The 24,894-nt window shown below is 33.2% G+C and overlaps 4 protein-coding genes across 7 annotated transcripts; 3 read left to right on the plus strand and 1 right to left on the minus strand.

The window, feature by feature from the left end:
- Nucleotides 1–151: 151 nt before the first annotated feature.
- Nucleotides 152–5,831, minus strand: LOC116775315 (flap endonuclease 1). The gene is made up of 9 exons (XM_032668193.2): nt 5,637–5,831; nt 5,495–5,560; nt 5,103–5,306; nt 4,016–4,161; nt 2,714–2,881; nt 1,649–1,756; nt 1,453–1,563; nt 1,043–1,192; nt 152–404 (listed from the first exon to the last, which is right to left on the minus strand). The coding sequence occupies exons 1-9, from the start codon at nt 5,716–5,718 to the stop codon at nt 303–305; spliced, it is 1,137 nt and encodes a 378-aa protein (XP_032524084.2). The 5' UTR covers nt 5,719–5,831; the 3' UTR covers nt 152–302.
- Nucleotides 5,832–6,109: 278 nt separating this feature from the next.
- Nucleotides 6,110–8,299, plus strand: LOC116775113 (plasminogen receptor (KT)). The gene is made up of 4 exons (XM_061524577.1): nt 6,110–6,402; nt 7,038–7,168; nt 7,321–7,430; nt 7,620–8,299. The coding sequence occupies exons 1-4, from the start codon at nt 6,322–6,324 to the stop codon at nt 7,751–7,753; spliced, it is 456 nt and encodes a 151-aa protein (XP_061380561.1). The 5' UTR covers nt 6,110–6,321; the 3' UTR covers nt 7,754–8,299.
- Nucleotides 8,300–8,439: 140 nt separating this feature from the next.
- LOC116775449 (extracellular signal-regulated kinase 2) lies at nt 8,440–13,601 on the plus strand. 2 transcript variants are annotated; one of them, XM_032668351.2, is made up of 8 exons: nt 8,440–8,560; nt 8,780–9,131; nt 9,990–10,196; nt 10,786–10,926; nt 11,247–11,386; nt 11,598–11,796; nt 11,935–12,096; nt 12,702–13,601. In XM_032668351.2, the coding sequence occupies exons 2-8, from the start codon at nt 8,821–8,823 to the stop codon at nt 13,084–13,086; spliced, it is 1,545 nt and encodes a 514-aa protein (XP_032524242.2). In that variant the 5' UTR covers nt 8,440–8,560; nt 8,780–8,820; the 3' UTR covers nt 13,087–13,601. The 2 variants fall into 2 exon arrangements, with proteins under 2 accessions (XP_032524242.2, XP_032524243.2); XM_032668352.2 differs by having other exon boundaries at nt 11,598–11,784.
- Nucleotides 13,602–14,895: 1,294 nt separating this feature from the next.
- On the plus strand, nt 14,896–23,825 carry LOC116775317 (uncharacterized). Of its 3 annotated transcripts, XM_032668194.2 has the most exons (14): nt 14,897–15,104; nt 15,352–15,547; nt 16,109–16,181; nt 17,064–17,191; nt 17,449–17,520; nt 17,692–17,775; nt 17,858–17,903; nt 18,983–19,149; nt 19,681–19,748; nt 21,296–21,431; nt 22,131–22,240; nt 22,509–22,602; nt 23,082–23,204; nt 23,697–23,825. In XM_032668194.2, the coding sequence occupies exons 1-14, from the start codon at nt 14,982–14,984 to the stop codon at nt 23,768–23,770; spliced, it is 1,494 nt and encodes a 497-aa protein (XP_032524085.2). In that variant the 5' UTR covers nt 14,897–14,981; the 3' UTR covers nt 23,771–23,825. The 3 variants fall into 3 exon arrangements, with proteins under 3 accessions (XP_061380739.1, XP_061380738.1, XP_032524085.2); XM_061524755.1 differs by lacking the exon at nt 22,509–22,602 and having other exon boundaries at nt 14,896–15,104; XM_061524754.1 differs by lacking the exons at nt 17,858–17,903; nt 19,681–19,748 and having other exon boundaries at nt 14,896–15,104.
- Nucleotides 23,826–24,894: the final 1,069 nt, after the last annotated feature.

The following is a 24,894-nucleotide window of genomic DNA, read 5'->3' on the forward strand; positions in this document are numbered from 1 at the left end:
CCAACCCGTCTTGAGCAAGCGTGGTGATTAATGCTCTAACCTTCTCTATGTGAGAAGAGGCCTTTGCTCAGCAGTGGGCTTCGATAGGCTGATGATGATGATGATGATTGTTATTATTTTAGGTTGTATTAACTTTTTCGTTCAAAACCTATACATGTAAACATTCTTTTATTGATGACAAATATGTTTTGATTCAATTGAATTGACAAATTATTCTTAAATGTGCTAACTTCAACAAACATATTAATAAGTTTTAATGGGCCTTAAACATAACACTATTTATTATCAAGTCGGTTAAAGTCTTATTTCGGTTTCCGCCCCCTTCCAGCTGTTTTAACTTTCTTGTTGGCACTCTTTTTATCTTCCTCCGCTTTCCTTTTTGGGTTTGGTGTTGTTGATAACACCTGGAATGTTAAATTAATTTAGTAGTTATAGTTTGTACAACTTATTTAATTTCTGTTTTTACAACAATTTTTAACAAAAAATATAAGCTTTATTTTGTGTAAATTTTCAAGAATCTTGGCGTAGTGGAGATAAGTTAGGTCACGTACACTAAGTGCAACAAAAACTGGTTACTTTTGATGTTAATATATAACAAAAACTCGTAACAGTGACAATACGACGGGTCCAGTTTAAGTGCTCGCAAATGTACTTGGGGGCTAACATCTGATCACGTACAATAATTGTGACGTCTCGTTTTCCGCGTACCATGTCATACCTATGACAGATAACATCTAAAAAACAACCTGCGCGTCTATCGTCTATGACTAAGTCGACTATATATATATATACATATATATATATATGAGTATAGTCCACTACTTGATGGGCAGTAGTCACCGTTTCTCCTTTGAACATCCGCGACTTCCGCGACTTTGAACATGCGGATGTCTTGAAAACCTTGATTGTGTGAGAGAGAGAGGGTTCTTGTGTGAGAGGGTGGTACTTCCCCGGTCGAGCCAGCCCAGGTTTTGGCTGTAGTAAATGACCACAGCTAGGCTCTACCACTTTAAAACCTTGTAAAATATAAGTGTTCATCGACCTTGAAGAATCCATCTAGCCTGCCCTGCGTGGTTCCGGTGCGCGCCTTCATGAGTTTCTTGGCCCCGTTCCTGACGCGATCCTCGTTGAACTGTTTATCTCCACAGAGGAACTTCACCAGACCTTCCTCGTCAGGATCCGACCATTTTAACTGTTCAACGGTTGATAAATATGTAGTATTAGTATATACCTATCCCTTTCCCAAAGTGGGCGATTACGCCCCCTCGTGGGCTCTGAAGGCGTAAGTTCGGTAAGAGACACAGAAAAAATGTAGGTATTTTGTAGAGGTCGCGGGCGATTTGTAGTTTCATTTAGCTAGGATAGTTTTAATAAGGGGGAGGGGGGTAAAAAATAATTTATTCTCAAAGTGGGTAGACAAAAATAAGTTTAGGAACCGCTGACGTATAATACCTCCACATCCTTCGCCTCGGTAACTTCTGGTTGCTGGAACAGTCTCCGAGCGTTTTCGTATTCCCAATTCTCCGGCGGACTGTATTTCTTTGTGTCGATATTGTGAAGGACCTGGAAGAGAATCAAACTATTTTATTAAAAATATATAAATTAGATATCTATTAAGTATACTTTTATTATAGTTAATACAATTAACCTGTTCTATACTGCGGTGTTGCTTGATGAGTTCGATGGCCCGTTTCGGTCCGATCCCTTTGATGGAGCCGCAGTAATCACAACCCAACAGAATGCAGAGGTCAATGAACTGAAATTACAAAACTAAGTTTTATTAATTGTCGGATATATTTAGAAAATATAAAGAAAAATGTTGTATTTTCATACTAAAAAGATCATTTAGATTATATCTTAGTATGTTTTCTAATGTAAGTATGAAAAACTTTCGGTCACAATATTAGTATTTTGTCTGAATTTTTTCGATATAGAGTTGTTACAAGCCAAAATATTTTGTTAGTTTATTTTTTTTATTTACGAAAGAAAAATTATATATACAATTTCTATATAAGGTAGAAGATATACGACAAATGACTCTTTGAAACCATCTCCATTGCCCGCATGACTGACAGGATGCACACGAGATAGCAGTGGTCAGATATCTCGCGAAACAATATTTTAATTTCTTCATTTTTGACCTATTTATATTTTATTTAAAATATTATATATAGTCTTAAATAGTGTACTTAGAGCATTTTCGTTTGAGAAAAAAATGTGCATTGTATCTATGTATTTTCTGTTTTTTAGTCGTGATATTGTCGGATAGATCTTTGGATATTTATATCATCTGTGTTATGTACAAACTGGATCTGGCAACTAAGTCATCAGTTACATTTGCGTAAGTCTCAATAGATGAGAAATATTAGTGCAGGGACTACAATTATATATTTACTCCCATTAATTACCAAAATCCAAATAATTTCAACTCAAAAATACCTTTGTAACATCTAAAGGCGTTCAACAAAACAACAAAATGGAAGTGACTATAAAAATATAGACTAATTTTATTACTTTTAATACATGTAAAATGTTTAGCTTTTTTTTTGGAAAAGATATTAAGAACATGTTAATTACATTAATAAAATAACCCATAGTTAGATTTATCAAACATGTATAAAAATCTTATAGTAAAATATCTTAAGATATTTGTTTGTGTAATTGTTCATCAAAAGTAGATTTTTTGCTAAATTTATTAGTATTCTGATCCGACCTCTGTCTGTTCCAATTCCAATCCTCTCAGCACCTGGTCCAGGTGGAACTCCTGTACTGGCATCTTCCTCGCCTCGGAGAAGGTGAGGTGCCTCAACAGCACGTTCGCTCCGAAGGTCAAAGCATCCATATCCTCAGTGGCTACAGCATACACCTTACCACCTTTGACCTGGAATAATTAAGTTTTGTTCAAATAAAATACAGGTTAATTGGTAACCTCCTTCGTTTTTGAAATCTGTTGAGAACATATGCATACAACCACAATGCTATTATTCAGATAATATATATATATTATAAGAACTTATTAGTATTCATAATTATCGGTAAAAGTAAAACGAAATCAAAGACTGTTTAAAAGGAGAATAGAACTACGTTTGAATTCTGGTATAAATATGACGTCTGGACGCACGAGGGCAGAGTTCAAGGAGTGCGACCGATTGAAGAATGTGACTATGAAGAATCTTCGAGAAATACAAGAACATTTAGAAGAATTGAAGTTGCATTTTAAAATATCATGGAACGTACTGGAAGAAGTGACATTAGTGACGTCAGAGAGGCTGGCGTCCCTTTAAAAACAATGAATTTGTAATAGATCCGATACATATATAACATATATTAGCAACTTAAATAAGATATTTCATTATTATCAATATATTTTATTACATAAACGAATTCATTAACACATGTGTAGTATCCAATAAAACCATATTAAGTTCGTTATATATGTATTGTGGCAAGAAGCAAGACTATGACAGAATATTATATACATCGGAGCAATTTTTATTATTTGAATAATTACTAATTGAGGGTAGTTGAAATTATCAGGTGTCAGCCGCACAACCACCTGCGGAGCCACCAGGCAAGGGTAGTCACAACAATGAGTGTCGGTTGGTATAAATAGAGGCGAGAGTACAGATTACTGGGACCCCTCCAACTGGGGGGCCCGAGATCACCTCGGTGTGTGTTACAGGGAGTCTAGCTCGAGCCGCTGCAGGGATCGGACCTCTTCGAAGTAAGGGATTCGTCAAACCGTCTACGAGGTTACCTTCAGAAGTCTGAGATCCTGACGACATTAAAGAAAATCATCGGTGACGTCAATTATGCTGACGTCACTCTTTTAAAAACCCCGGTTGCTCCTACTCCGACATATGTAAAAATGGTCATTATTCTGGACATGTTATTTAGCAACACCGACCAAGCATAACTAGTACACAACAGCGTGTATATGTTACAAGTATCTTTTGTTATATAATGAATAGATAAGAAAAATATATGTTTTATTAAGTCACATATATATGCTCACTAATTCAGCGCATTGTGCCTCAGCTTCACACGGAGCCTCCACCACGGGTATGCCCATTAGCTTCAACAACTGCCGAGCCTCGGCGCCGTGTTGCTGAGTCACCTTCACCAACCGACGGTTGAACTTGTCTATAGATGCCGTGTCACCTGGAATGTTATACATATATATTTATATATACCCAATACCCATATATGTTACCCAGATTATACAGCGACAGAAATACTATGTAAGGCAGTATTTGCTAAAGCCAAGACCAATATGATGTCACAAAATAGTGGATAGATACACAGCTTCTACTTAAAATAGTTAGTAAAGATATAAAGGTCAATGAACCTTCCAAAATAATTGCCAAAGATACCCGCACTTGCTTCATCCGGCACTACATATTTTTTTTTTTTACCAGGGAAATATTATGTGTTACCTAAATAGATTCTATATACATATGAGAGAATTTTTATTCCCTTAAATAAAATCAATGTTTTTGGATACATCCAAAGAATGTGGATAATAGTAACCATATATTTTTTTATTATTTTATATCAATAAATCTCCATGTCTCGGTTATTTTTGCAGCAACAGTGATCACGGACAGACGAGATTTAAGTCTCTGATTTTTATTTTCTGATGTAAAAGGATGGTCGTTGGCAGTTTCTAGTATGTTTGTCTGTTTGCGTCATAGCTCTTAAACAGATCAACCAATTTTTACGCAGAGATTTTTTCTTTAAAAGCCAGTTTCCCTGGAGTGTTTCTAAGCTATGTTTAATTGATCCAGTAATCTAAGACTACGAATTACCAAGAGGCAGCGAGGTTAAAGACATTTTTGGCCCTTGATTACTTGATACAGTACATGTGCCACTATTATCTTGAAGTAAAAAAAAATAGGCTTTATTTATTTTATAAAGTTTTGGTTGTTTTAATTGTTTTCTGAGGCATAGCTGTGACATATAGTGTATTCTACTCATATACAAATTCTAATAACACTGGTAATTAATACAAAATTTCTAAATTTTAATGGTTAAAGTTTGATTAACTAAAAATTATGACATAATGATGTATATGAGACATTTATATCAATATCATTATTTACCAGCCTCGGTAGCCTTTTGGAGTTCTTTCTCAGCTTCCTCTCGTCTCTCGGCCCTCTTGTTCAATTGATGTGACTTCATATCAGGCGGTTTACCATCAAAGACATACACAGGCTTGATACCATCTTCTATGAGACGAATCGTTCTGTAGAATGTACCCATTAGGTGTGATGTTGTTTCACCATCAACGGACGTCAGCTGAGCGCCTGGTTACCGTTCAATAATAAAAAATTATAATTAAGAAAATATCATTATATAGATCTATATAAAGAATAATTTAAGCTTCATAGATTTAATCACGCACCTTTTAATGTATTTTTAGTATAAAAGCGGATTGTATTGCTTATTATTTGTATTATAATTAAAGAGAAACGGGACTAGTTTAAAAACATACCTTGACTTCTTACAGCAATTAAGAATTGATACAAGCTCATAGATGCATCGATGGCAACTTTCCTACCTGTTTAACACAATTATCATTAATATTTTTATATAAAACCACATCAGAAAATTACTACACAATGCTGAACACCAACCGAAATAATTTTTTATCTCTGTTTCTTTTACAGCCATTGGAGCAATATCTGCAATCAACTTTGATAATCCTAAAATACCCATTTTGTTTAAAGGCCAGATACTATTAGATATTTAAAAATTCCTATGTGTTTGTATATCTTTGATTTGTAAAACAAAACGAGCGGGAATTTTGACGTTTCTGACAGAGTTTGCTACTCGCGCTACTGTACTATTATTGATGTTCTGGTAACTCGATGTACATTTAAAATCGATTTTATTTCACTATATCTTGTTATTATTACAAATACTCATAATGAAGTACTAATAATTTAAATACTCATAAAGAAGCATCGTAATTTGTTTTAATTCGTGAACAATTTGTATTTTTTTATAAAAATGCTTATTATTTTATTCTTAATTTTCATACAGCAACTCTTGCACGCCCGTAAGTCGTATGTCAATATACCTAGTACGTCAATATTAGGTCTGAGAAGGCTAGGCTACAAGAAGTTTTATTGATATAACAAAAAATATATATTTTTTTTAAATAGCAAAAAGTGTTATATTTAATAATACAATAAAAAAGAAACCTTGTCTTTGTTTAAGACCTTGAATTTATTTGCTATTTAAATACATCTTTGTGATTATCTATTCTGAAATAAGTGTTAATTTATTATCTTATATTCTAAAGATATTTAAAAGAAAATGGGTAATTACATCTCCATTAATCTGGAAGACCAGTATAGAAAAAATGAAAAATTTCTTCAAAGCTTAAATGAGATCAGTGTAAGTAATGACTAAAAATAGTAGTTAGCTTTATTTATCACACCAAATAACTTTTAAGATTATTATTCTACTTGGATAACTACTGGTATAATGGTGCCTTTGAATATTTTTTTTTATTTAAATCTAATATATGTTATTTTATTTAAACAGTGGTTCACTACCTCAAAGTCATTATTTAATTTATTTCATGACATAGAGTATGATACACATACATCCCCCCCCCCACACACATATAATAAATTTGTATTCATATATATATGTATACAAATTTCAATGATAAAACTTATAATAATTATTATGACCTCAATTTGAATGAATGAATTATGGATACAAGGACAGGAGAATAAATACATCCATTTAAAAAAACATAAAGAAGTATACCAATATTTTTAAGGAAATGTTATTATTTATTTTGGGTAATTTCTCCTACTTCCTTATACATTGAAAATCATCATTATAATTTTAAAATTATATCTATAGACTGTTATTGACTTTTAAAAAATACTTTTATTAATTTGTTTTTGGAATATCTCTACAAAATTTTATTAAAAATGGATTCTAGATATAAATATTTTTTGATAGAATTGATTCATATAAAATAAAAATATTTAAAACGGATGATGTTCATTTTTTAGATGGAACGGCAAATACAAATGAGGAATCAGATGGCTCAGAGGCAAAGGGCTATGGAAATCGCGAAGAACAGAGATCTTTTCCTTTGGTATACAATGTTTTACATTGCTGCTGGTACAGGCTTATTCACTGGGTGAGATATATTACTTATTTATATACATTTCACTAATATTATTGTGAAACCAAATTAAATCCAGCAGGTAAAAATATTACTTACTAAAATTTATTTTTATTATGTCAATGCATATTACATATAGCAATAATTTTTTACGTGTTACGTTCCAGTTTTCGCAGAACAAAAAGGGTCTATTTTCTGTTTCCGTTACTGCCTCTCACTTTTGTAAATCTCTACTATTGGGATCTTTCATATGGGAACAAAATACATCGTATTAGAAGTAAGTGTTTTAATTTAACAATACATAAGTCAAAATGTCTTAATTTATTATGCTTAAAACAATTGGTGTTGGCCTTTTAATACACCTATTTAAAAAATAAAGAAAATAATCGGGCGATTGCAATATCGTATAAAATACATTTCTATAAATTTCAATAATTGAGAATAATGAAAAATTCCTTATATATAGTGGAGGCTGAACATATAATGACTCATGAATCAGACATGCTGGAATTGCCCTGCGGTCTTCCAACACCATCATCTTTGGATCAGGGTCGTTTAGAAGAAGACGAGAGGAAGAAGATTCATCCACCTTTACCTTAAACAAATATAACTAATGTTCAAGTGCCTTCGCAGCTTAGAAGGTTTCTCAATGTTCCCGCTAGTTCGCTTTTTAAATGTAATGTTAAAATGTCTATTATGCATTCAGAAAGTTTAATGTACTTGAATGTTAATATCTAAATATTATAGCGCTGTGATGTTTTTTTTATTTTTTATTATTTTTTTATTGAAGTTAATTATAGTAATGTTATGTAAGTAAAATTTGTATGAATTGTTATATATTTACAATTATATGACTAATTTTAATCTGTGTTTTCAAATTACCAATATGTAAAAAAGCTGTGATAAACCACATTAAAAGTTTATTTTTAATGTTTTTATTCTGTTAATTTAGTACTTAATTTGAGATATTTACCTTATAAATTAGGTTTTCATGTAAAGCGCACAATCGTCAATAACAATTCCCTTTTTAAGGAATTTACTGATTAATATATGTTTTAGTGTTAGGCCGCTTGATTATGACGGCAATTACATTTAAATAAAATTTACTAATTTACTGTTATCTCAAATAAATTTTATCATATCTGAGATGCATTTTAATTTCCTTCTTACTCAAATAAAAAAACAAAATCGATATGACATTAGCGTAAGGTATCGATTTAATAAAAAATTCTATGGCCATCATTAAAAAACTTGACACGGTTGCTATAGCAACGTTAAGTTTGTTTGGCGCCGTAAACAAATGAATTTCGTCAGCTAAAACAAAACGTGCTCATATTGAATTTTGTAATATATTTGTTTGTTGTGTTTATAACATGTAATATAGGACCAATTTTATTTATAACGAATGTAAGTTTAACAAAAATCAATACAATAAGAATAAACACGGGAGTATATTGCAGTGTAATTATTTCAATACAGACAATTTCAAGTATTGACTGTTTGGTTGCTTAGTGGACCGATAATATCGATGGAAATTTAAATTCATGTCATGTTTTATTGAAATATTAATGATAATGAATTTACATATTTCATGTTGCTTGTATTTCATTAAAATTACGGTTTTAGAGGCGAATTGTTAGCAGCGGTTCGAACTGAGAAAACAGAAAATGAGTCAAGTGCATGGAAATGTTAAACGTGACGAGAAAAATAAAGTTACAAAAAAGAGCCCAGAAAAAAACATGTCGGAAATCGACGAGCACATACTAAAGAGGTTCGATATTAAAAAGAGGTTAGGCAAGGGCGCGTATGGGATCGTTTGGAAGGCTGTCGATAAGAAGACCAAAGACGTCGTAGCGATAAAAAAAATCTTCGACGCTTTTAGAAATCAGACTGACGCGCAGAGAACTTTTAGAGAGATTATATTTTTACAGTCGTTCAGAAATCATCCGAATATAGTGAAACTTCATAGTATACACAGGTAAGATAAATTTAAGCCATTTCCTTAGCACCTAATGTGTCCCGTCACTAATTAGTTTAATGTAAATTTAATACGTAGGTATGTTTGAGGTTAAAGAAAAAGAATTATAATTTTCGAGTTAGTTTAAATATTACTGTCGATTTTAAAAGTTATGTCATCGATAAAGGTTGTCTTTTAAACTATTCTTCTATACTTTTAAAGTTAGGTTGCTGAGTTAGATAACGCTCAGTACACCTGCTATAAGTGTACATCGTCTTTCTAGTTTTCGATTCATGAGTTTTCGAACATTATATGAATAGTCAGGTTATTGTGTGAAGAACGAAAAACGCCGTGTGTGTAGTGTGACAAACGAACGCGTGTTAAAGATAAAGATAAAATGTATTTTAAAAATAATAAACGATTTCATTGCATAAATAAATTGTAGGTCTGTATTATTAATATTTTGTTGTAAAAATCGGAAATAGACTATTTTTCATTAACTTTGTAAACCTCTTCGCTGTCCTGAGCTGTTTTGTACGAAATTTCAAAAAGCTTGCTGCAATGCAAGTAAATTCCTTAAAATTCTTTTAAATTTTACTTAAAATGTCTCTTTTTAAGACATGCATTCTTTAAACAGTTGTCATTATAATTTTACTATTGCAATTTTTTCAAAATAAACATGTAATATACCTATTTTTTTGTAAATTATCCTAATTCCATAAACTGTACCAACAATAATCGTGATTATGAACGAGCATCGAGATGGTCGAGGAAAACTTTTATCGACCATCACTAACAGTGATTCCAAAGTAATATCCAGCAAAGAAATGTACAGATTTCTAAAATGAATTGAGACTTCATTAGTTTCTGTGACCGTAGGGCACTGAACAACCGCGACATATACCTCGGATTCGAGTACATGGAGACGGACTTGCATAACGTCATTAAACGAGGCAACATCCTGAAGGATGTGCACAAACGTTACATTATGTATCAAATGCTGAAGGCAACGAAGTATATACACTCTGGAAACGTGATACACAGGGACCAGAAGCCGAGTAATGTGCTGATAGATAGCGCTTGCAGGTGAGTGTGATCTAGTGTTGCTCGTTTAGATATTTCAAGTAGCTTCTTATAATTGTATCAATAGTTTGATAAGGTAGATTAAAATTTTAATTCTAAGAACACAATGAGTCGATCATAGTTGCGAACAGCATTTGAACCTGCAGCCTCTGTGATATCGCGTTTGCGTTGAGTTACTTATTACAAGCAAGTCCTAAATCGTGATTTAGGTTCTCAATGTTATACAATATTTCTTCTATAGCTTAGAATACTTTAATTAGGATTTTCGTAACACAACCTAATACACCACTTTTCGTTTAGTTGTCATGTCACAATAGATTAATTTAATTAATTCCAGAACTAACAGGTTTGAATCTTGGTGGTGTCATTCACGTTGATCACGGTTGCTGCAGAGTAACCGAAACTTTAAGAGTCTGGTGTTAGAAATATTTCTAAATGCGTAGTAAATCCGAAAAATATTAGCTTAATTTCTTTTATAATTCATTTAAAATTCAAATAGAATGACTATTAATTTACAAAGTGTCTTCAACGTTAAGAACATAATTAACGAATATAATGGAATAGACTTTGATTCAAAGATTTCTTTTATCAGAGTAAAGCTAGCAGATTTTGGTCTGGCTCGGTCTGTGTCTTCGATGTACTCTGGTGGTGAGGACGGGGCCGATCCTTGCCTCACAGACTACGTTGCAACTAGGTGGTACCGTGCGCCAGAGATACTTATCGCTAGTAAGAAGTAAGTTGGTCACACGGACGATGGTATTGAAGGTAGTCTAATGTATAACGCGGTAGCTCAGTTTGAAGTGTGGCGGTACTTTGTAATATATGTTTTAAGGATTTTACCATTTCAAAGCCACAGATATACGACAAGATCTTTCTTATAAGTTATAGTAAGGGTATATTGCGGCTTAACTAATCGAGTAATTGTCATTGAATATACTACATTAAAAAAACAATAGACAGTGCAAGAATAATAGTTGAAGTTTTTATGTATCATATATAGTGGTCCTAAACTATCTTTTTTTCAACAATTTTTGTGTTATAAACATGGTCTAGTTACACAAAAGGCATAGACATGTGGTCTTTGGGTTGCATCCTGGGTGAGATGCTGACTGGTAAGCCGTTGTTCCCGGGGACGTCCACGGTCAACCAGATTGAACGCATCATGGCCGCCCTACCGAAACCCTCGTCTGAGGGTATGTTTAACTACAACACTTATACTACCAAAAATCTTTATCATTGTGCGAAATTGATTTTTGCTAACTACCAAAAAATGTTTTTGCAGCTTAAGCAATACATCTTTGTTTCATTAGTTTTTTTTACTAACATTACATCTAGCTGAAAATTAAGTTAATCATATTTTATAGTGTAAGTATAAACGATCGCTACATTCTTAAATTAATGTAGACATATCAGCTGTATGCAGCGGCTACGGCTCGTCACTGATCCGCGAACAGGCTGCAGCACATAGCAGCAGTTCCTCGCTCACCAACCAGCTGGCCAGCGCTCCAAGAGACGCCTCAGATCTGGTGCGGCAGCTACTGTTGTTCAATCCAGCCAAGAGGCTCAGTGCTGATGGTGCTCTCCATCATGAGTACGTAGCCAAGTGAGTTACCATTCTTTTCGGTGTCCCTACACAAACATCCTCTGGGTTTTCGCAACTTTATATGTCTTCAATCTAAATATCCTTTTTTATTTGTCCATTACCAAATTAAAGGTGTCTAATTTGGATATTCGAAAACAGGTTCCATCGCGAAAAAGACGAAGTGACGCTACCATCAGACGTGCTGCTGCCACTGCGAGATGATAAGCAGATGTCTGTGGATGACTACAGGAACAAACTCTACAGTATCATGACTAAGGGGTTTGGGAACAGCTGCGGATCTAACAGGAAGATGCACTACAGGTGAGTCTTAAGAAAACCTGCCTATACAAGAATGTTAAATGCGTTGACACGAGCAATATTCCCGATAGTACCTCAAAGGGCTTTGAAGACAATGAAAACAATAGACATATATATAGGCGGGCTGTTCTAGTGGACTAATACAATATTTGGAAGGCAATGAAAACTATACTTATAGGTTTATTAAAAAAAAAAACATAGTCATACAAACTACAATTATTTATATCTACATAATGAATTTAACTTTGTAATAAAGAACAAATATTAGTGCGATGTCAATATTCGTAATAAATAAACAGCCGTTAGTCACATAGCATTCATAAATTAAATATGGGTACACTGAAAACTGCTCGCCACCTCACAACGAGAACCGTTCCGCACGAAAGCCAACCAGCAAATGGCTTGTCTCTGGAGCTACCTTCACTTTTATAGAATTTGGATGATGTCGTTTCTAAATGCAGGAAATAATCCCTAATTATCCTAACAATACATATATAGAGTCCGTATAATATTTTCATCTAAATTACTTGGTCTAGTCTAAGACAAGCAAAGCAAAGCAAAGCAAAGACTATACGATTGTGTGTTCCTATTAAAATTGTATTTTCCAGCAAATCCCATACAGCAGCAGCTCCAAAGAGCAAGAGTTTCCAAGAAACGTCCACCTATACCCAGGACACGTCGAAATACAAAACCAAACTCAGCACTTCTGCAGACCAAGCCCGACCGAGGGTCAACCGACCAGTCAAAGAGTATAAATCCGACCAAGCAATATCCAAGCCCATAAAAGCCACCAAGATATATGAAAGGCAGGACTGGTTGGAAAATTGCAGTGGGGATTACATTCCAAATAGGATTCCAGATAAGAGAAGCCAGCAGAGGAGGAACTCGACCTCCTTCTCCACGATATCCATTGGTGGCGATGGGTTCTATGGCCAGAGGCACGGGGTCATAACAGCCAGCGCTCTCATGGATCTAAGGACCAGCATACGTTGAACTGCTCACCAGCATACGTTGAGCTCCCATTTTGTGTGTCGGTTGAAAATTACATGAATAATTTGAATTTTAACGGTTTTCTTTGTCAGTTTTAAGATTTTTGGTCGTTGTTTTTTTTTACTTCAGGCACGAGAGTACTTCAATGTATTACTTATTCTTAGATTAGTATTGTAGCGGTCGCAGCTCTAGCGGTTAGAAATTCTAATAAAATAGTCATTTTTGTGATCTCTTCTAGTCAATTATTTTTAAAATGAACCCAGTGTTGCCCTGTTAATTGTTTTTGTAATAAAAATAATTAATAGTAACAAAAAAATTATAATTAAATTTAGTAGTAAATGATATTTTGACTTTGATATTATACATTTTTATCGGTAAATCACATGTTCTATAGATTTGATTGTTTGGCTCAATTTTAATAGATTCTAGTCATAGACATTATAGACGAACGGAAACCATGACGCCACCCACTGCCATAGATTGATAATTTTGTTTATCTAATAAAGATCCTTTTTATATCTCTCTATTTTATTTACAATTCCTTTCCAATGCTTCCTAAAATAACAATATAGGTTTTAAGAGCAATTTTTTTTATGCTATGGCTTCATTCGCACTGAAATCGTGGGATGTTCTGCCAATGCCAGCGCTTGACAGCAATTTAGAATCTAGATAAATAATTTAGAATTGATCTAGAATTTAGAAAATGTATTTTAAGAGGTGACATTATATGGCAGACGCAAGACATTATAACCAACAGAGTAAAGGTCCTCAAAAGGAAGACTTTTTATTTCAATCTTTTTCAAGGTCACGTGGTATCCAGGGTATAACCTGTTGGTATTCAATATCAGGAAGATAGTCTTCTTTTTGACGATGGCCTTGAAAACCCTGAAAGTGTTGGCCAGTTTAAGTACTATTGGATGAAGTGGATAAATTCTGTGAGTGGACGGATGGATTGAGGACAAAACAAAATAAATGTCACTGTCTGTGTCTCAGGCGGAAAACAAGATATACGTTATACGATCCGGGATTATCGTTAGGCGGTCAATGCGTTTCTACGGTTACAGAAAATGCTTCTTTTAAATTTATTGGTCGTAAGATAAACCTTACAATGAATAATAGATAGCTTTTTGAACGATCTCAACAAGGTAGATAATCGACCGATAAGTAACGTCAAAAAGTTTGGATCTACGATTATTATCCAATATCGCGTTTGAATTGGCCTTTCCTTGTCGATGACTTTAATAAAACCTTAAAACTTTAAACTGCGACCTGGGTCGCAAGTTCCAGGCTCCATCGAAGCTCCTCTCCTTGCAACGCACGGTGAATCTATGGAAAGATGAGAGGTCTCTATCTCTGGAAGTTGCAACAGAGTTGAATATAAAAATAAAGTAAAAGTACTCGCATATTTGGAATTTATTGTCCGCACATGTTTATTATTTTATATATATATGTGTGTGTGTTTATGTTGGTGCAATTGTTTGGGTGTTTTTTATTCGAAAGAAATATATAGACTTAAAACTCGTTTCTCAAACTTCAAACATGCTACCTTTATACCAAAATCCGAAAAAAACATACTTTTATTCTTTAAAACAGCCAATTTTTGATATCGATAATAAAACATGTTAAAGGTATTACAAAGAATAATATTAAATAAAAAAACTGGAGAAATGAAAACGTTTTAAGCATCATTACATAAATTGGTGTTTCTACTAGGGATGGCTGACAATTTTTTTTTAATGTTATCCACATTATTCCTATATAAATAAAAATATATACGACCTCCTTGTAGCTATTTACGGTCTGCAAGAACATGAAAAGCAAAACCTATCAGCACTTCCCAAAATATGTCACAACTTTTTATATAGTGTGAACAGAAATAAAAAAATATCCCCATCAAAATGAAGTTACAGTTGTTTTTAATAATTTGTTTAAGTAATGTTATAGCAGATAGCTTCGTGCCAGTGATTTCACTGGAACAAAAAGAGAAAGTTAAAAACACAACAACGCAAGAACCCCTTAAGGTTATTATAATATATTAGCTTTATTAGTCTATAATTAAAATAAGTATTTTGTTGTCACAGCCCAAATCCTTATTTAGATAATCTACGTACAAAGAGTACAACATTAAAGAAGTGACCCGTGAAAATCTAAAATCACCATTTTTTCTTCTCATTAATATGACTCTTTTTTATTTTTTTAAAGTACTCGATAATATCTGTACGTTTGTGGACGACAATCTTATATTTATACATGTATATATTTTTTAAGTTCCTTCCATTTATAATGCTCATCGATGGCGAAAAAGATACCAGTGAATACTGGCGGGAAACGGAAGTGCTTTCGCTGGTGATGAACAACGAGGCCGATATAGATTACGATAAATGCAATCAGCACAGCCCGGAGAAGACTGTGGTGCAGTTCCCCAGCCAGAGGACGGTGCGACCCATCTGTAGGACCAATAATGGTAATGATAACTAAAACTTTCTCACGTCTACGCATTTAAATGAAGCTATTTTTCGGATTCTTTTTTTTTTATAGTCAGTATCTGTCACAGGTGCTTTCATGTGTTCTGACCGAGAATATTGTGGCTAAAAAATAATTCAAACATCGGAAACATGTAGATATAAAATTAAAAAAAAAACTTAGTATCCGGAATAATGGTATTTACGATATACTTGAATAATACATACATATTTTTTCAATCCATAAAAGACTTAAATGTACCAAAAAATTTTTCGTTCATTTAGTTATTGATTTGGATGATTCTGAACTTGTTGCTCTATTAATTTGATGATAATTTATAGGACAGAACAATATAACCTTGTTAATTTAATGAGACAAAAAAAGATTCCTTTGTTGAATTGGTCAACTTAGATTTCAATAAATTATTTATATATAAATTTACTTTGTTAATTCAGACGAAACCAGAGAAACTAGGCACTAGAGTTATTGTTATTAATTACAAACATTTAAGACACGAACGCTGTCTGTACAAATTAAATAAGTTAATAATTTTTTATTATAGATTTCCAACTGTGTCCTCAGTGTCCCAGATTCAATAATCAAACAGAATGCGACTTGTTCCGAGATTCCTGCAAGTAAGTTTAATATACTAGCTTTTGTCCGCGACTTCGTCTCCGTAACTTTCAAAATTTGAAATGTATAGCTGACCAGGAAAACTGTATTCCTCAGTGAAGGCAGAAAATAAGATTTTGAATTTTCTAAATTTTTTTTTCACTTGCATGTTCTTTTCCTGGTTCTAAGCTATCTCGCAACCAATTTCAGAATAACCGTAAATAAATGTATATATATAAATTTTGTTCACATGGAAAAAGCTTATTCTACTCGTAAGTGTAGTAATTTTTTCCATCTGTGACCTAAACACTGGAGTGTTTTTGATCATTTAACCTATTTACGAGGACAACTGCATCTTCGATTGCACGTAGTATGCCTGTTAGAATTGCTTGGAGCAAATATTTGTTTTGTATGAAATTGTTAGTTTTATGTCGCGCGCAAGCGGAAGAGTCGAAGATGTTATGTTTAAATAGGATAGATAGCTTTAGTCGCGAATATTTTTTTAGATATTACTTTTTAACTTGTTGAACAATAAACAACTTAGCACGTTGCAGCAATTTTGTAAGTCTTGCGTTACAATATTACAATTTTTTTTATGGTGGTCTAAAAAAAAAAAGATATAGCTTTATGCTATAATATTGTAATGTTGAAAAAAGTCTTTGTACTTTGTTGTCAATAAAGGTCTTTGTATCTCAATATGTTGCTATTGGAATGAAAACCTTTAAAACCGTGAATATTAACTTAACGATACAAATATGTTTGCACATATTGATAAATATTTGACCGATATTTCGTTTTAACCAGATCCTAACCAATCTCAAGTATTTTTTCTGAATACTTTCATATCGTTTGGATTTTATTTATTTATCGATATATTTCCTAAATAAATCTACACATGTCCTCAGAGAACGCAGCGTACATCCCTCAGAGTATCGTACATATTGTGAGAAAAAATACGGCAAATGGCGGACAATGTTCCTACCAGCTGATCCGACAGAATGTCGTTGTTGTGATGAATGTATATTTTACAGAGGTATGTATTCGTTTTAAGTTATAAGAAACACAAATATAAAACCCTTGTGGCCATTGCTTTTCAATTCCTATTAATAATCTTTAAACAAATATTTTAAAGTGATTTGCAATTGATTCAATTACGATAATCAAGCTTCGGACACGTCTGTCAGAAAAATCAAGTTTTTGATATCTGAGTATGAAAAATATATACATGATGTATTCATTAGACACATTTAATAAGTTTTTCAGCGTCACTTTGTTTGTTATTATTCTTAGAATTAGACCAGTCCTGTATGCAAGATGAATATAACTTTGAGGCAGACGAGTTCCTTCCAGTCACCACTATAGGTGAGAGGTCTTGTTTTATGTTAAACTTTTCGGAAGTGTTTTTAAAGCGAAATAGTTTGAATGAATGTTTGAAAAGCTATAGAATACTGGTGATTACATTATAAGTAAATTTGTCAATTTATCATAGACCTTATAAACATTTTGTATACTTAGTATCTGTTGTCTTTGTAGACTTCAGGGCTGGATGCAATCCGTATTGGGGCCATCCTGAGCAAGAGTCGAGAGCCCTTCGCTGTGATAAGATCTTGAGGAGATGTAAGAGATAATTGTTTATCTCTAAAGTTAATTTAAACTTTAAAATTGTTGTATGTTAAACAATTTATGCTATTCATTACAGGTGTACCAATTTCAATACCGGCACTGCCGAGTGAAACGATAAATGTGTAAGTCATGCCGTTTTAAATTATTGTAATTATAATATTATTAAGTAGTCTCTATTTATAAATGAAACTACGTTTCTGATGTAGTTCCCATACAAAGTGTGTAAATATTGATTTTTAACCTTTGACGTCCCGAGTACTTTGTATTAACTGTTGTCACTAGAAGACGAAGTACAAGTGTCTGTCAGTTAGTTCCGTACTTTTTCATTTATAGACAACGATATATGGAAAAGAAACTTCTTATGCGATTTCTAACAAGGTTGCGTTGGACTTTTAACACTGAGGGAGAGAGAGAGAAAGATACACAAAAGTATATAGTGGGAGAGAGAAAGAAAGAGTCGGTAGCAAGCATATACACAATTTTATTTACGAATTGATCTGGATGGCCGTATAAATCGCTAATCGTGTCCTAGTGGTTTTTAGTCACACACATGGTATTTCATAGTTATAATGAGGGTATCCCAGGTGTTGAACGATTTTCAGTCATCTTTTCTATTCCGAGTTTTACTTTCATTTCAATAAGTTCGTGAGTTAAAATTTGTACATTCTGTTGTTATTAATTATTGTTTGTTAATATCTATTGATTGAATATCTGATGAATTCCTTTAAACTCCCCAACTCCTACGCTGATACTTTTCCCCGTTTGTCCAACATTTGACAGGTCACAGTTCAAAGGTCATACAAAGTTCACTTCTACATACATTTGTACAATATGTTGTTATGTAATTCAACTCAAAGTTTTGGTTCCCTGACTTAGGTTAAATGGATTTTCCTTAAAATATGTATAAGTGATTATTAATATATATATTATAGTGAAGAATGTTTCCTTCGAGAGCTATTTTACGTAGTTTGTTCAGAACATATCTTATATTCAAACAACGTTGACAAAAAAAATTGTTATAAGAATTTCATATTGTTAGTGTTTTCTAGGTAATGAAGTATTCTAATGTAGTTTTAAATCTGTATTTTTCATAACATAATTTGTATATTTCAATACTATATCGCGATTAGTTTATGAAATTTTACAAATTTGTCAATTCTCAAGATATGTCCTGACCGTGAGTTAATCCCTCTTCGTTTAGCCGTCGTAGTTACCGTTTCGAGCCGCCCACTTCAGACGACTGCCCGCTCTCCTGTAGAGGCTGGGAATGTTCTGGCGGACAGGTGGCCGAGGAGCGCTGTCCTCTTGGAGCCTTCCTACCAGACCGGGAGACCTGTAACTGCTGCGGCCGGTGCAGCACCTACCAACGTCAGCATGGTCTTATAATTCTTTAGACTTAACACGCTATTATTAAGTAAAGTGGAATGATAACTTTATTGTTTTTGATTTTGGTTTAGACATTACAAATTATTTCCATGACGAAAAATGGCGTGATATAAAGTTATTGATGTACGAAAAGTTGATTTTTCAAGCGGAACATAATGTAATATAGTTTCTGAAATTGTCTTCGACATGCTAATAGTGCGTAATCATTTAATATTTGCGTTATAAAAAAAGATGCTATATTTTCGTTGATCCAAAGGAAAATAGACGCACACACACTAATTGGTTTGTGATGAAGTTTTCCTCGGACGTCTAAAGTTTTCTCTGCTAAATTTGTTTCTTTGATAGTATTCTAGGGAGGTAGATTTGGAGAAGTCTCTAGGAATTAGTGAAAGTAACGAGATTATATTAAAGTTAATTAGAGGTTTAGGTCTCAGTAACTGGACAGGCGCTGGTTGAAGCAGCGAGAATACATCCCAGCTTCCAATTTGCATTCTCACAAACATATTTTTATAGAGCTGAACCAAAAATGCGCTGAGTTCAAGAAAACAGTTCACTTTATAAATGGCTCCAAGGAGACGGAGGTAAGTAACAAAGGAATCGAAAGACTCGCTTCATAATATACTTGTATTTATTTACCTATAAGGACAAATTTAATATATCAGTGTTATTAAGCGATGATAAATAATTTCTTAAATGCTGGATGATTGAAGGTGGTTCGTTTGGAAACAATTTGGAAACAAAAATAAGCTTTCAATGCATATTTCTTACAACACCATTTTTTTCGTCCAAAATATTTTTTTCTTCAAAGTGTTCTGTTTCTGTAAACCATAGTCCATACTATCAGAAAAATAGTGGATGGGTCTTTTTGTTTTATCTCGTTATCAGTTGTGTTAATATTAATGGACATTTTAAGATGATGAACAGCACAAAAGGAAGGCTTCATACATATAAGCACTCTTTAGGAGCTGATCTCGTCGATGTTAGAAATATGTAATTGATAGAGCATTAGAGTAAGAATATAAACTTACGAAATGATGTATTTATTTGAAATTGTTGAAAGACAAACGGGTCTTGAGTATTAAATTTCTTTCGAATACTGATGTTGATTCGTGCTTTATAGGGTCGTAAAAAATTTTGGGGCCCAAAAAAGGTGAAAATTTGTCACAAATGAACACTGCACTGTCAATGCTCCTCTCGCTACAACGCGATGGAACTGACACCCGCATGGTGAATCCATGGAGTGCTGAGAGCTATCTCATAACGCTCATACAATTAAAGAAAACTAAGCTTTCGCGTTTTACCCAAATTTACCCTTTTTTGCGGTCTCAGACTCTGCGGCAGTTTCCATTGAGGAGATTACGCTTTGGGTTTTACGACAGAAACATAAACCGTTTATTCGTTACCAGGTATGACCCTCTGGAGCAATCTTCGATTACACAGAAAAGTTCCGCGTCAACCTTTCTCAGGCCCAAGTTTCTGGTGAAAACCCAAGTCGATATGTTGTTTCTCAATAACTTCTCCAATTCCGATAAGACTATCAGTCGATACTATTTTCTTCATTTTATTCTACGTTTCTGTTGTCTGTATCTGTTGTCGACGAACTCGCCCGACCGGTAAAAAAATTAAGACACGTCAAAACACATGCAAACAAAGCAGCCGTCATAAATAAGCTTGACATAAAACATGGCCGAATTAGTCGGTTGTATTTAGAGATATGATTACCTACATAGCGTTATAAAATGGATCTACGGAACCCATTGAAATTCCAAAACTGCGATACTTTTTGAATAGACTGTACACTTTAGCTGCTTTTTTTGATAAATTCACTTATGAATAGTCAGGCATTTTATATACTGCTATTGTTTTTCTTAAATAGAGAATTCAGCCGCTGTGAACGATCATCAAAATTAAAATGGGACAAAGGTATATAGTATTGTAATCTGAATCACTCGCAGAAGCCGTTTTTTTTAAAGTCCTTTTCCTTTCCTACTGAAATTATATGATTTTTTTATATTTTTCCTTTTCTGTTTACTTATCATCATTCTTATCTTTACAAAAACGAAACCCATTTATTAATACAGGTAACCATATGTTCGGACATTTGTTTTTAATCAAGAAGATTGTATAGGTGGAGGAAGAATTTCTCGAGCCGGGTTGTGATGATGGACTGGTCTGCAGGCAGGGTTTGTGTCAAGATATACATTCCGTGCCTACCCCGCCAGGGCTAAGGAGGAAGAGGGACGAGAGTCTCATGGAAGCAAACGGTGAGATGATGGATATTAGGGTTTAAGATATACTGAAGGCAAAGCGAGTGAGAAAAGAAAAAAAAATACTAAATCTAATACAAATCTCATAAATTAAAAGCAAATCTGGTTACGTTTGACCAAATATTATTTTTCATATTTCAATAATTATAATATATGTATGTGTAATCAATTGATATCTGTAACTATTTTACCTATATTTTATTAAATCTGTGTTTAGGTGAAAACTTAATTAATAAGTAGTAGTAGTAGTAGTAGTAGTAGTTAGTATTAGAATGTATATCCATTATCAGATTTCAACCTGCGACTCACGGGATATCAAGTACCGTGGTCTTAACATTTGGGTTACCGTTACATGGCTACAGAAAGCAATTCTCAATTTACAGATCTTTAATTTTTGAAGTGATAACTTCTAATATCAGGGCAAATCATTTCGTAACGTAACGCGTTACGGCGCCTCGAGTCTCGTTTTCTTTTCTCTCACGTATCAGTATTACACGCATGCGGCAAAAGTGTTTCTAGTAATATTAAATTTAATCGTGAAAAAAAAAATTAATTGCGGCAAAAGTGTTTCTAGTAATATTAAATTTATTCATGAAAAAAAATATCTATTTAATGTAATTCAAATTTGAAATATTTTATATTATTACTTATTTGCTGTCATCGTAATTTATCACTAAAAAGCAATCATATTTTAAGAACCTTGTAAGAAAGAGTTGAAGTACTTCAAGAAAAAATACGGAAAAGATGGACACTTGCATTACAACGCCCCTCAATGTACCCCCCTTTGGCTATACGCTCCCGTCCAGGTAAGAAATATATATTTATATTAATCAAATTTAATTAATTTAAAAAGTTTGATAGATTTTTACTATAAAATTTATCGTAATTTTTCATTATTGTCATTTAATTTTTATTATAAACATGATTGAAATCAGTCTAGCAGAATGACACGAATCTGTATATTTAAAAAAAAAAAAGAAAACGAGTCTAAGGTCTTATTTACCTTCAATATCATTAAGAATAATAACTATAAATGCATATATTAATACATTTGTCACATAAATATATCAATAGTGCCGTCGGTTCGTGTGTTACTGTTCGCTAGAGGACGGCACCTTCATTCAAGGCATCAAAGTACCTCGAGTTGAAGTTTCCAATATGAACTGTGGTGATTAAAATAACGATATTTCCTATTAATATCTACTTAATCAATTTAATCGATTATATTATATAATATCGATTATAGTTTAATATGTAAACGAGATTAGAAACGAGCAATAGTGGGCTTGATGAGACAAGATTTTTACCAAATTCGCATTTTGAAGATAAATACTTGCCTTAAATATTAATTTAATGAGATGAAATTAGTTTCAATATTATTATTATTTACTACGTGTATTTCATTATTTTTAAACTCACATACTCCCGATGTTTCAGTTAGTTGGTCAGCAACCGTGATGAAGGGCATAGGAGATGTGGAATAATAAAATACGCGAAGTAATCCGAAAATATTAGTTTCATTTAAATGACTACTCGCGATAGTCTTAGGTCTCGTTAGTTTGAAAACAATCGAATGAGCATTAAAATACAATTTTCATTTGTGCAAAATGTTTTGTTTGCTCTGACTAGATGTAAAATTTTCTTTAGACTGCGTTCGAGAGAAATGTCGAACGGGTTCGAACGTTGAGTGTGACGGGTACGGGAATTACAAGGAGGCGATATTCTCGCCTCACCTGGAACTCGTTCATCACGTGGTCTACACCACTACAAGTAATGATTACAATTAATTCCTCCTTAGTGAACATTTTCCTTATAAATCCCTCTCTGATTTATTTTACTGATGCCCCAAACAAAGATGACGATTTAGAAGTGAAATTAAATTAGGTCATTTTTGGATTAAATTTATATTAGTTGCTTTACTATCTGACAAACTTTTGTATCGCACCAAAAGATGGTATCGTTTTCATTGATTTAAAGAGGAAATTTCTTGATTTTTTTTAATAAGATTAAATAATAGTAAATTAGGAATGTATAGATCTATAGTGCATTAGAGAGATTGTAAACGTTATTCCTGTTTGCATGAGTAACACTTGGCTACCCGCTTACAAGGGTTGGAGCCCGCATACGTTGTACTAACCGTGGTGACGTCATCGGCAGTCATTAAAATTTAAATATTAGATACTGGTGGCGTAATATGGCCCAGTGTTTGGTATTTTTTATTTATAATACGAAGAGTTATATATATTTTTTTTAATTTTTCAGCCACAAAAAAGAATTCAGTAAACTTCAGGACGGGCTACGAAGCGGCGCTACCAGCTAAGCCTATACCATTCTAGATTTATATACATTTTTATTTTTGATCCTGTCTTAAATAAAAAGCTTTTCAGCGTATATTTTTCGTGTTTGTCATCACGCTAAAGATATTTCCTTTCATTATGGATATTTTGTTTTAGATAAATACATTGCATTTAAACTACGATACGGTTTTAAAATTAATAATTAACACTTAGAACTTTGTCTATAATTCATCACCATCATCATCATCAGCCTATAAGAGCCCACTGCTGAGCAAAGGCCTCTTCTCACATGGAGTAGGTTAGAGCATTAATCACCACGCTTGCTCAAGACGGGTTGGCGATTTCAATCTTATAATTTGAAATTATAAGACCAGGTTTCCGCACGATGTTTTCCTTCACCGTCCGTCAGTGGTGTCTAAATACTCTTAGAAAGTACATATGAACGGAAAAGATCGCATTGGTACTTGCCAGGTTTCGAACCCACGCCCTCACGTGTGAGAGGCGGGCCTTTTAACCTCCAGGCCACCACTTTTATTATTTTTTGTCTATAATTATTTAAACTAAATTTCTAATGAAGCTATGGTCTTTGAATACACTATATTTTTTATTGTATTACATTTTTTTCCCGTAATTTTGGGTACTTTACAGCAACCCTTGTTATAGACGAGTAGACAGTGTCTGTCAGTTATTTTTTTTTTATTATTCTAAAGCTTCATTCACACTGGAATTGTTAAATTGTTCTGCCAATGTAACAACTTCTATGTATTAAAATGCTTGTTATAAGTCTTTTTAAATGTTAAAATGTATCAAGACTTTTATTGAATAATCGTTATAGAGTTGGAGTGTGTCCAATCATATTCATGTAATATACACATTACCTGAAATTGTTTAACAATGTGCAAACTCGCATTTTTATGATAAAATCGTATTTTTTCAAAATATTTTTTTTTTCTATTTTCAATATTTTGTATAACAAAATATGTAAGTACGCCACACCATAATGAATTCCAATGATAAACACTTGGTAACGCGTATTTTTTTTAAATTTAAATTAACTCAAAAACTGGGTTATCTATGTTAGTCTTTCACTGCTTGATAATGTCGTACAATCGAGGCAGAACACTGGATCGCATCGAAAATATATCATTAGACATCAACCGTAG

Source organism: Danaus plexippus, chromosome 25, assembly GCF_018135715.1.
Source record: "Danaus plexippus chromosome 25, MEX_DaPlex, whole genome shotgun sequence".
NCBI lineage: Eukaryota > Metazoa > Arthropoda > Insecta > Lepidoptera > Nymphalidae > Danaus > Danaus plexippus.

Coding starts and splice junctions, on each gene's coding strand:
- LOC116775317 (XM_032668194.2), top strand. CDS start 14,982: ATGAAGTTACAGTTGTTTTTAATAATTTGTTTAAGTAATGTTATAGCA. Junction 17,521..17,691: donor CCTTCCAGTCACCACTATAG/GTGAGAGGTCTT, acceptor TTGTCTTTGTAG/ACTTCAGGGCTGGATGCAAT. Junction 22,241..22,508: donor GGCTATACGCTCCCGTCCAG/GTAAGAAATATA, acceptor ATATATCAATAG/TGCCGTCGGTTCGTGTGTTA.
- LOC116775315 (XM_032668193.2), bottom strand. CDS start 5,718: ATGGGTATTTTAGGATTATCAAAGTTGATTGCAGATATTGCTCCAATG. Junction 5,561..5,636: donor AGAGATAAAAAATTATTTCG/GTTGGTGTTCAG, acceptor TGTGTTAAACAG/GTAGGAAAGTTGCCATCGAT. Junction 1,193..1,452: donor CCGAGGCGAAGGATGTGGAG/GTATTATACGTC, acceptor ACCGTTGAACAG/TTAAAATGGTCGGATCCTGA.
- LOC116775113 (XM_061524577.1), top strand. CDS start 6,322: ATGGGTAATTACATCTCCATTAATCTGGAAGACCAGTATAGAAAAAAT. Junction 6,403..7,037: donor AAAGCTTAAATGAGATCAGT/GTAAGTAATGAC, acceptor TTCATTTTTTAG/ATGGAACGGCAAATACAAAT. Junction 7,431..7,619: donor CAAAATACATCGTATTAGAA/GTAAGTGTTTTA, acceptor CCTTATATATAG/TGGAGGCTGAACATATAATG.
- LOC116775449 (XM_032668351.2), top strand. CDS start 8,821: ATGAGTCAAGTGCATGGAAATGTTAAACGTGACGAGAAAAATAAAGTT. Junction 10,927..11,246: donor ATACTTATCGCTAGTAAGAA/GTAAGTTGGTCA, acceptor AACATGGTCTAG/TTACACAAAAGGCATAGACA. Junction 11,387..11,597: donor ACCGAAACCCTCGTCTGAGG/GTATGTTTAACT, acceptor AAATTAATGTAG/ACATATCAGCTGTATGCAGC.